The 10,646-nt window shown below is 46.2% G+C and overlaps 2 protein-coding genes across 2 annotated transcripts; one reads left to right on the forward strand and one right to left on the reverse strand.

Annotated features, from left to right (window-relative positions):
• Positions 1-1,153: 1,153 nt before the first annotated feature.
• LOC147187695 (rho-related GTP-binding protein RhoV-like) lies at positions 1,154-4,346 on the reverse strand. Its single transcript, XM_086100350.1, has 3 exons — positions 4,079-4,346; positions 3,732-3,790; positions 1,154-3,294 (listed from the first exon to the last, which is right to left on the reverse strand). The coding sequence occupies exons 1-3, from the start codon at positions 4,281-4,283 to the stop codon at positions 2,848-2,850; spliced, it is 711 nt and encodes a 236-aa protein (XP_085956476.1). The 5' UTR covers positions 4,284-4,346; the 3' UTR covers positions 1,154-2,847.
• Positions 4,340-10,228, forward strand: LOC147187696 (vacuolar protein sorting-associated protein 18 homolog). Its single transcript, XM_086100348.1, has 9 exons — positions 4,340-5,413; positions 5,493-5,634; positions 5,817-5,908; positions 6,217-6,467; positions 6,885-7,238; positions 7,327-8,595; positions 8,675-8,884; positions 9,143-9,379; positions 9,460-10,228. The coding sequence occupies exons 1-9, from the start codon at positions 5,311-5,313 to the stop codon at positions 9,748-9,750; spliced, it is 2,949 nt and encodes a 982-aa protein (XP_085956474.1). The 5' UTR covers positions 4,340-5,310; the 3' UTR covers positions 9,751-10,228.
• The last annotated feature ends 418 nt before the right edge of the window (positions 10,229-10,646 follow it).

Genomic DNA, 10,646 nt, shown 5'->3' on the forward strand with positions numbered 1-10,646 from the left:
GTTTCCAGGAAATGGAATCGGCGCACAGTGTATTTAAATTTCCTGTAAAGTGACTTCTGAGGTTTGCCCTCCGAATACATTCAACATATTTGAAGACCATTTATTTTTTGGGGGGGCCTTGGCGAAAACAGCACCGCATAACGCACTTTTAAAGCGCTCCAGGGCTTTATGTAATTGCTCACCTAAAGTCGTACTGCAATTACCGCTACTGGTCACTTAAAAAAGGTACAACGATAATCTGCGATGTGCGGTGAGCTAGCTAGCTATGCCCGCAACCTGAAAATGCGTCTTCGCTTTGGATAGTCTGCTGGCGTGGCCACTTTAGAGCGCCTCGTTGTTGGACGTGAGTGAGCGGAGTTCATTTCGAGAAGACGGAAGCTCAAAACCAAGCCCTGTTTGAATTTTTTTTTTTAAAAACAACGAATGTCGTCACTTCACAACGATTTAATCATCAGCTTGTGGGGATTTTCAAAAGTAATAATAATCACATGTTTTAAGTTAATTACGTCATTCCCTCATGACAACAGTACTACGATCTGGCACACCGAGATAATTTTCACGTGCCTGCTCTATAACTACTGTATAACTGCCATGCTTTTTAAAAAAAAAATTGTGGGCAAACGCTACAATGTTGTTACGCTACTAACCTTTCTCGTCGCATCTTTCCAGCCTCGTGGGCCGGGCATCCGCACAAACACACACACACACACACCGCCCTGCGTGTGGATTATCATCAATCACCCTGGCTCGTGGATCCTTCTCAAGCTCATCTCGAGACTTTTCCAAGTGACACAATCAGGAACAAAAAGCCATCCCAGCATGGCACGGTCACGCATTAGAAAGGCTCGCCCCCCTCACCAGGGCCCGACTGGAGGCCTGAGGTTAATTATCACACGCTTGGGGGTGGGAGACGGTGCAGGAAAGGTGACTATTGTAGCCTATGGACATTATCCCAACTCCCCCGTGGAGAGGAGAAATTGCTGCCTCAGTTCCTGTGGTCCTCCTCCCCCAAAAAGAAAAAAAACGTTTCTCTGCTTGTAAAGCAGCTTCTCTTATTAGCTGTCCGTGAATTGTCCCGTCTAAAAATATACATAACACAGGGGCTGTAATTTGCGTCACATCGCTCTGACATGTAAATAAAAAGACACATGGGTTAGAGGAGAGTGCGACACAATAGCATTTAAGTGATACAAAAGAAGGAAAAAAAACATTTACATTGAAAATCCACAGTTGTTTGAACAAACAGAATTCATTCAGCCCACTTCCACAAGAAGCATAACAAACATCCAGTTCTAATCAAGAAAATCAACATGTCATGTCATGATTAGACTGGAGTGCAAAATATCACTCATTTGTTTTACATTCGGGGCAGGTAATCACCGTGTGATTGTTCATTGATGTTTGTTTGTTTTTTGTTTTAGGGAAACCACACTTCCAAAATGTCTGCTGACAAAGGTTGAATTTGACAACCGCGATCGAATGAATCTCGACTGATAGTCATCGAGAGGACTGAAGGTCAACGCCGACTGCTCTCCTGTAACCTGTAACCTGTTTCCTGCTCTTATAACTGAGTCAAAGCGATGCGGTACGTGCGTTCCTTTTCGCAACATTACAAAAGGTCAGCGTCACATAATTAAGGCACGAAAACCAGTCCGGGCAGCGGCCTTTTAGCACTCAGGTAAGAATGTGGCACCTCGCTTTTTTGCACCACAACTCGACGTGGAGGTTAACGCGTTTAAAACAAAAACAACAAAAGAGCAGCGCTTACTGACACCTGTGTGCTGAAACTGGGCTTCACACCCTCTCTGTTTCACCACACACACACAAACACACAAACGATCATGCAAATTGAGGTCATTTGCATGTTGTCCCTGCTCAACAAAATAGCCGAACAGTTTGGATGTTTACATTGTGTGAGAGGAAATCATATGAAGGATTTATATTTGTTGAAATTATGACTGACTTCTTGGTTAGTGATAAGAGTACGGCGCACTCCAATATGGATACAAAGTCGTTGTTAAATCTCATGAAATTGGGTTTAAAAGTGTTTTGCACACATCTACGGTACCTATATCGACTAGAGCGATAACTTAACGATCACGTTAGCATAGGTTAGTGATGGGTCCCGACTTCCGTACAAATTCAGGTTACCTCACCGTCATGGCAACAGAACTGTTGTAAACCGAAGACCAGCCCCCCCCAACTCCCCTGGATTGCGTAAATCTGCCTGGCTCCAGATTGAGGTAAAATACATGTCTGCCAACACATCCATCGCATACCGATGGAAAGTCGTTTGATGTCGCTCTTGTATGCTCTTGGCCCTCGCAAGCCGTCGTAAACTTGCACTTGCGAAGCAACTCACTTAGCACTGCAGTGTTTTTCCACTCTGTCTTCCACTGATGTACGACTTTTCTACACACGAGTCGTACAACGTGGGCATGCTAATAGGACAGCTACATGTTATAAGTGAGGCAAAACTCTACAATACTTGACATCTGTGTGCTACTAGTTCTAGTAGTGAAGCACAAGATGCAAACATGTTGAGCGTACTAGCACATGGATCTGGATATCGAGGATACTGAATAAATGCTCAAAAAGCTTTCCGTCCAATTTGCAGCTCAATAACTTATTTACACATTTTCCAATGTAACAGGTACACTAGAAGAACCATTGGTAGGGTATTGGTTCATGTACCTACGTATTCCGAGCCAAATAGGCGTAAACAAGACACAGTCCTTTGTCGGTGGGGCTCCACTAAACCTTCTCCCGATGCCATATCCTGAATGTCACTTGCACCGACAAACGCTGCACATAAGGTCAGAACTCATGTCCACAGTCCCGGCCGACTCAGACGAAACAGAAGAACTTTTTCCAGCTGCACCTGGAGAAGGCCTTGGCGCGCCTGTCCGATGACCGCCTTTTCTTGGCCTGCCGTGCCTTGTTCTTGATTGCGGCGAAGATGGCGGCGTCAAACGCCTCCTTCAGGTTCTTTTGCGTGAGCGACGAGCACTCCACGTAATCCTCCGCTCGGATCTTCTCCGCCATCCCTCGCGCCCGTGAGCTGGCCACGGGCTTGACGCTGGCGCGGTCCAGGCCAATGAGCACGTTGACGTCCAACAGGAGGTCCGACTGCGTGCCCACCAGGACAATGGGCGAGGTGGGGTTGGAGGAACGGATCTTGGGCACCCACTTCTTGGTGATGTTGTGGAAGGAAGTGGGTTTGACCATGCTGAAGCACAGCAGGAAGACGTCCGTGTGCGAGTAGGACAGCGATCGGAACTCATCAAACTCCTCCTGAAAAGGCCCAGAGAACGTGAGTCAATGGAATTGGACCGCAAAAGATGACTGACAGCAGGGATTCACAAACTTACTGTAAAAAGCCGCAAAAACTGCTTAAAACAAAACAAGACAAACAAAAAAATGCGACAGACAGTTCTTTGTTGTCACATAAAGGCAACATTGATAGCATGCAAAGGGTGACGTGAGAGTACAAGATTGTCGTGGTAGATACACCCCCATGGAGGGAAACTGGTACAAGGTTGAATGAATATGACAACAAGGCATCATATTGGCTACCGGTATTTATGTAGAGCACTACTAATTATCATAATAATGTGAATATTGACTATCTGTGAATCCCTAACGGAAGTTAAGTACAATTTTGAGTCTGACAAAGAATGTAGATCAACAATAATAGTAATAATAAATAATAACAAGCTTAAAAGATTTACCTGTCCTGCAGTGTCCACCAGCTGAACTCTGACTGGAGATCCATCCACTTGGACATGACCTGTTGGAAACCAGTAAATACGTTTATTTCTTTCTTTACATTACTTATATGTGGAGAGTCTTAAATTTTAAATGGTTTTATATATATACGGATCAAAATGTTTTTTTTTAAATATTGCACTTGCATTTACCAGCCCCCACACACATCGGAAGTGCATCAGCCGGTAGTTTTTACCTGTGCTTCTATCTATCCTTAAAATCAATTCCGTATGACGAAAAAGACAATGACTTAAAATAGTTGTTGACACTAGTTCATATCTTATTGTAGTTTAATGAATAAATCCTTTACCGGAAAAGACGTCAAACCCGGTCTGCTTGTAGTCCACCGGGTATCCATTGGAAGTGTAGCTGACTATCATGCTGGTCTTTCCCACGGCGCCGTCACCCACCAGCATGCAACTGATGACCCCCGGCTCCAGCTCGTCCTCCCGGGTCAGTCCGCAACCGGAGGGGACACGGGATTCGTGGTAAAAGTACTCCATGTGAGGTGGCATGTCGGGCCGTAAACTCTTTGCTTCTCACCGTCCGGTCGCGACTCTCACCATCGGGTGTTGTCTTTACTGTTTTTTGTGGTATGACTCGACAAGGAATGGGCGTTTTTTATATATTCAGATAATTTCACACTCCTGGAGTTTTTAATTTGAATAACCACGCCCTGAAACTTGTTAGGTGATTGTTGATCGTACAGCGACACCCACTGTCGGTAAGGAGCACTACCTAAATTATGTTTTTCATATTCCTGATTATATGACACACGTTGACAACACTTATGACGTTTGTTTTTTCATGTGTAGTTTATAAAACTTTATGCTTTGACAGGTTGTCATTTTCATAACCACACCCACTGAGAGAAAAGTGGAAGTTAGAATTGATTTTGTTTCCCTCAACACACATTTTTTCTCATTATAGTTTCATAGTTGGAAGAGTATTAAAGTATAGTTCTGAAATAAGTGCAGGCAGTCTGTAATTTAAATATTTAACATAAAATTTGCATAATCACGCCCGCTGCGAGAAAGCCTGAAACTAAGTCGGTCGTTGTTACGACAGCGACCCCTAGTGTCGGAATGAGGATTTGCACGAATCAACGACGACGATCACATGAGGACTGTCACCTGACTTGCTCCCTATTTACGCCCTTTTAGTTCGCTTCGGTACAAACCATTAGATGGTTTTTGAATGTTTAGTTATCGGATATTGAAATTTAAACGTCTATAACCTGCAAATGAAACGAGGAAGTACGTCGTACGAGTTCTTTTCCGGGAGCAACCTGCTAGCTAGCTATACAGGTACTCCTCATACCACGGTTTGAAGCGAACCACTTTCTATGGTGAATGTAATTTCAAAATATCTTAGGAACGTCTAAAATAAACCAATGTTATGATTGAAAATGGGCGAACAAGTCACGAGAAGCCTGTTTACGACAGCCAACTGCTAGCTAAGGAGAAGGCTAGCTGCACGGCCATGTCGCTTTAGTCGTCTAGCTTCTCCCTTCGCTGATTCTAAATAAAATTCCACGTAATTATGGCTTCAATATTGGACGAGTACGAGGATTCGCAAAACAGCAGGCAAAACGCGCAGCAGCATGGCCGCCTGGCAGGCGCCAACATCGGGATAACACACTCAGGTAAGATGGGGAAGCAACCAGGAGTGATTTGATGATTGTGATATAATACTCTGTAATAAATCCACTGTTTTCTCGTAAGGCTTCGTCAATGTGCGACTCGAAGAGGAAAAGCCTATTTTCAACAAGCAGAGGATCGATTTTACACCGCCAGAGAGGATAAATCACCTGGCAGTCTGCAACAATCAACTATGCATGAGTCTGGGGAAGGACACCCTGCTGAGGCAAATAACAATCATAAAAAGCTACTCTAAATGCACGCTAGTGCAGTCCTCTTTGATTGGATTAGTTGAGGAGTCAGTGACAAGATGTGATTAGTCCAGTCATAGATGTTTATTGGGGCCTTTCAAGAGTTCTTGACAGATGAAAGACACTGATTGGAATGTTTTCTTTGTTTTCTATGCAGGATTGATTTGGCTAAACCTGATCACCCCAATCAGATTGATCTTGGAAGGAAAGATGACAGCAAAGTGCACAAACTTTTCCTGGACCCGACAGGTAAGACAATACTGTGCCGATCTTCCACAAAATGGTGTACAGTACATTTACTTTTCCATGGTATATATTTTCATGAAATGTAAGTTAATGTGCTTGTGTTATCTTCCAGACGCAGATGTACACAAGACATAAAACATTACTTTTTTTCGAGAATCTCATTCTGTGACTTTGTAAAAGTACAACTATTATCGCAACTGGGTCTCTTGTTTACCTTTAGAAACATACTGTGACGATGGGGGATGGAAAAGGCCAACCTCAACAACATCCTTGTCTTCTCCCACATGTTTCTCTTTTCTTTTTTTATTTAGGCTCCCACTTGGTGATCAGCTTGAGCACCAGTGAGTGTCTGTACCTGAACAGGAATACGCAAAAGGTTCGCAGTCTGTCTCGCTGGCGGGGCCACCTCGTGGAGAGCATTGGCTGGAACAAGCTGCTAGGCAATGAGACCAGCACGGGGCCAATCTTGGTGGGCACTGGCCAAGGCGTCATCTTCGAGGCCGAGATCTCTGCCACCGAGGGGAGCCTCTTTAACACCAACCCGGACCAGTACTTCAGACAAGTATGTCTTCATGACTGCGTTTGGGCTACAAAGATTTTATTGTAAATCGATACTTTTGGTATAATATTACCCATCCCACATTCGTTGAACACACTTCTTAAGTATTTGTTAGTGTCTGTTCTCACTCTCTTCCTTGCGTAGTTCTCCAAAATAAGAGGTGAAGCTTGTTTGCTTCAAGCTGGTTCTATGTCACTACAAGTTGAAGTGCTACTGTATGAAAATAAAAGTTCCCCTGGATTCATTTTGATTCGGCTATTATGGAGGGAAAAGTAAAAAAAAAAACCACACAAAAAAAACTGAAAACAACCAGTTATGGTCAGAAATAGTTGGCGACCTTTCTAGCAGTCGGAGGAAGCAACCTGTCACCTTTATTTATTTGTTTGTGTATAGCGGGGCTTGACTGTAATGTTATTCCAGGTCCACTCCCTGGAGGAAGACGGGAGTCCGGCGCCTGTGTGCTGCCTGGAGGTGGAGCGCGGCCTGGAGAACAAGTATTTCATCATTGCCACCACCCGCAAGCGCCTCTTCCAGTTTGCGGGCAAGGTGGCTGAGGGTACGGAGCAGCAGGGCTTCAGCTCCATCTTCACCCAGAACCAGGACCTGTTGCCCAGCTTTCAGGAGTTCCCGGCCAACATGGGCTACAGCGAGATCACCTTCTACACCTCCAAGCTTCGCACTTCCCCCAAGGCCTTTGCCTGGATGATGGGCAACGGGGTGCTCTACGGGCAGCTGGATTACGTTCGGCCTGACTCGCTGCTGAGTGACGTGCAGGTAATTGTTGACCATTTTCTATGGGATTATGTTTGAACCTCTGAATCTGAATCATCAACGACTACTGCTCTCATGCTGTGTTCATTAGGTGTGGGAGTACACGACCGACATCGACCTGTCCCTCAACAAGCCCATCTCCATTGTGCTGACCCAGTTCCACTTCCTGCTGTTGCTGCACGACCGGGTCAAGGCGATCTGCACGCTGAACGGCCAGGTGGTTCATGAGGACGTGTTCCCGGACAAGTTCGGCCCTCTCAAGAGAATGATCAAGGACCCGTCGGGCGGCCTGGTGTGGATCTACACGGAGCGAGCCGTGTTCCGCTACCACATCCAGCGCGAGTCCCGCGACGTGTGGCAGATGTACATGAGCATGAACAAATTCGACCTGGCCAAGGAGTACTGCCGCGAGCGGCCCGAATGCATGGACATGGTCCTTGCTAAGGAGGCCGAGCACTGCTTCCAGAACAAGCGCTACCTGGAGAGTGCCAAGTGCTACGCCCTGACGCAGAACTACTTTGAGGAGATTGCGCTCAAGTTTATTGAGGCCAAGCAGGAGGAAGCCCTTAAGGAGTTCTTGATAAAGAAGCTGACCAATCTGAAGCCGAACGAGAGGACGCAGATCACCTTGCTCGTCACCTGGCTGGCCGAGCTCTACTTGAACCGGCTGGGCCAGCTGGAGGACGACGACGGCAAGGCGGGCGTCCTCTTCCGGGAGACCCGCGACGAGTTCCGCCACTTCCTGAACACCTCCAAGCACCGCGAGTGCCTGTTCAACAACCGCGGCACCATCTACGACCTGCTGGCCAGCCACGGCAACGTGGATGACATGGTGTACTTCTCGGTGGTCATGCAGGACTACGAGAGGGTGGTGTCGCACTACTGCCAGCATGACGACTACTGCGCCGCTCTGGACGTACTTGCCAAGCACTGCGACGAGAAGCTCTTCTACAAGTTCTCCCCGGTGCTCATGCAGCACATCCCCGAGAGGGTGGTGGACGCCTGGATCCAAATGGGCAAGCGGCTGGACCCCAAGCAGCTCATCCCGGCGCTGATGAACTACAGCCACAAGGGAAGTAGCCAGCAGATCAACGAGACGGTGCGCTACATGGAGTTCTGCGTGCACGAGCTGCGCGTGACGGAGGAGGCCATCCACAACTACCTGCTGTCGCTCTACGCCAAGTACAAGCCCGACTCGCTGCTGCGCTACTTGGAGGAGGCGGGCACGTACGCCTCGGAGATCCACTACGACCTGAAGTACGCGCTCAGGCTGTGCGCCGAACATGGCTACCTGCGCGCCTGCGTGCTGGTGTACAGGATTATGGAGCTGTACGAGGAGGCGGTGGATCTCGCTTTGCAAGTAAGTTGAATTGGCACTTGTGAATGCACCAAGTTACAAATACGGAGTTATTGCTTGGTCGATAACGCGTCGTCCGCAGGTGGATGTGGATTTGGCGAAGAGCTGCGCGGACCTGCCCGACGATGATGAAGAGCTGCGGAAGAAGCTGTGGCTGAAGATCGCCCGCCATGTGGTGCAGGAGGAGAAGGATGTGAAAAAGGCCATGAACTGCTTGTCCAGCTGTGACCTGCTCAAGATTGAGGACATCCTGCCTTTCTTTCCCGACTTTGTCACCATTGACCACTTTAAGGTTGGTAAAGGAGGTTGTTCTGCTGTACCAGTTGAAGGTACAGTGTTGCATTATTTGACAGCCATCGTTTTGGGGGGATTTTCACGAGGGCCCAACTGGTAGCGAAGCAAAAGTTTGAGAAACAAGCAACGGTCTATTGGGAGTGTATTCAACTCACTGAACAAGAGCAGTCATGTAAAATGTGTGCCTTGGCGCAATAAAGGTTGGGAAACCACTCGAAAACATGATGTTACCTCTTGGTCTGTTTGTGGCTTTCAGGAGGCCATCTGCAGCTCCCTGGAGGAGTACAACAAGCACATCGAGGAGCTGAAGCAGGAAATGGAGGAGGCCACTGAGAGTGCCAAACGCATCCGAGAGGACATCCAGGAAATGCGCAACAAGTACGGCGTGGTGGACTCCCAGGACAAGTGTTCGGCTTGCGACTTTCCATTGCTCAACAGGCCTTTTTATTTGTTCCTGTGTGGACACATGTTCCACTCTGACTGCCTCCTGCAGGTATAACCATGCAACAAATGACCGTCAAAGTATCTCGGACATATACGGGTGATAACATTTAGACATTTTCCACCCTCCAGGAAGTGACACCTCACCTGTCTGCCTACAAGTTGAGTCGTTTGGACGAGCTGCAAAAGAAACTCTCAGCCTCCACGCAGGCGTCCAAGTCGCGACACCAGCCTACGGCTAATGAGGAGGGTGACGCGACTAGCCTCGGGAAGGGAGGCGCCAGTCGCGAGCAGATGAAATCCGACCTGGACGACATGGTGGCTTCCGAATGCGTGTACTGCGGCGAACTGATGATTAGGTCTGTGGACAAACCCTTCATTGATCCGAAGAAGTTCGAGGAGGATAAATCCAGCTGGCTGTGAACAAACTGGACTTGTGCTGGATGTAGTAGATTGAGACGTTTGTCCGGTTGCATGTGCCTGATCCATGACCACTACTGAGTATAGTGTCAGCTTTTAATGTTTAAGGCGGATTTGGAATATTTTTACACTTCTGAATTACATAAGATCATGTAAACTAGTTCCCAACACATCTCAATGAAAAGTTTCAAGTTTAGGATTAAATATGCTTCAACCGTCCACCCATTTTCCAATCCACTTATCCTCACAAGGGTCACGTGTGTACTGGAGCTTATGCCAGCTGTCCTCAGGTAGTTGGCGGGGTACACCCTGAACTGGTTGCCAGCCAGTCGCAGTAAATAGGCATCATGCAGTGTTTATTGCTATGTTCTGTAACCTGCTTGTTCTGACATAGCTTGCACTTATATGTCCAATGGTGAATATTTCCTGCTCAGTCTGTCTTAACCAAACCATGGAAAATAAATAAAACATATTAATATAATGCTTTGTCACCTTGATCCTGCTCTGGCCAACTTCGTTATTATAAACTACTATTTTAAATGTTATTAATAAATGACTATGCACAATAAATAATAAAATAACAGTCAAGTCAAGTACGACTTTATTGTCAAATGCGCTGTATGTGCATTCATTTCATACAAATCATGATATATTGAGGGAAAAACTAAATTCAGTGATGAATGGATTTATGTAACATTACAAAAATAACTGATGTATAACACAATTAGGTTTGTACTTCATCCATACTGTCAAGGTAAAAACTAAATTATGAGATTAAATGATGTACTGGATTTAATTATATGTATTACCATACAATAAAAAAAAATCCATGCTTGCAGAAAATTTGTAAGGGCAAACTTATAACAATTACAAAACAATAGGAAAAACATGTTTGACCA

Source organism: Hippocampus guttulatus, chromosome 20 (assembly GCF_054856545.1).
Source record: "Hippocampus guttulatus isolate MCC_2025c chromosome 20, RoL_Hgut_1.0, whole genome shotgun sequence".
Taxonomy (NCBI): domain Eukaryota; kingdom Metazoa; phylum Chordata; class Actinopteri; order Syngnathiformes; family Syngnathidae; genus Hippocampus; species Hippocampus guttulatus.

Bases quoted from the DNA above. Each gene is read 5' to 3' on its own strand.
- LOC147187696 (XM_086100348.1), top strand. From the start codon at position 5,311: ATGGCTTCAATATTGGACGAGTACGAGGATTCGCAAAACAGCAGGCAA. The intron at 6,468-6,884 runs GTATGTCTTCAT...ATGTTATTCCAG, and splicing joins CGGACCAGTACTTCAGACAA to GTCCACTCCCTGGAGGAAGA. The intron at 9,380-9,459 runs GTATAACCATGC...TCCACCCTCCAG, and splicing joins ACTCTGACTGCCTCCTGCAG to GAAGTGACACCTCACCTGTC.
- LOC147187695 (XM_086100350.1), bottom strand. From the start codon at position 4,283: ATGCCACCTCACATGGAGTACTTTTACCACGAATCCCGTGTCCCCTCC. The intron at 3,791-4,078 runs GTAAAGGATTTA...GGTTTCCAACAG, and splicing joins CGGGTTTGACGTCTTTTCCG to GTCATGTCCAAGTGGATGGA. The intron at 3,295-3,731 runs GTAAATCTTTTA...GGGCCTTTTCAG, and splicing joins TGGTGGACACTGCAGGACAG to GAGGAGTTTGATGAGTTCCG.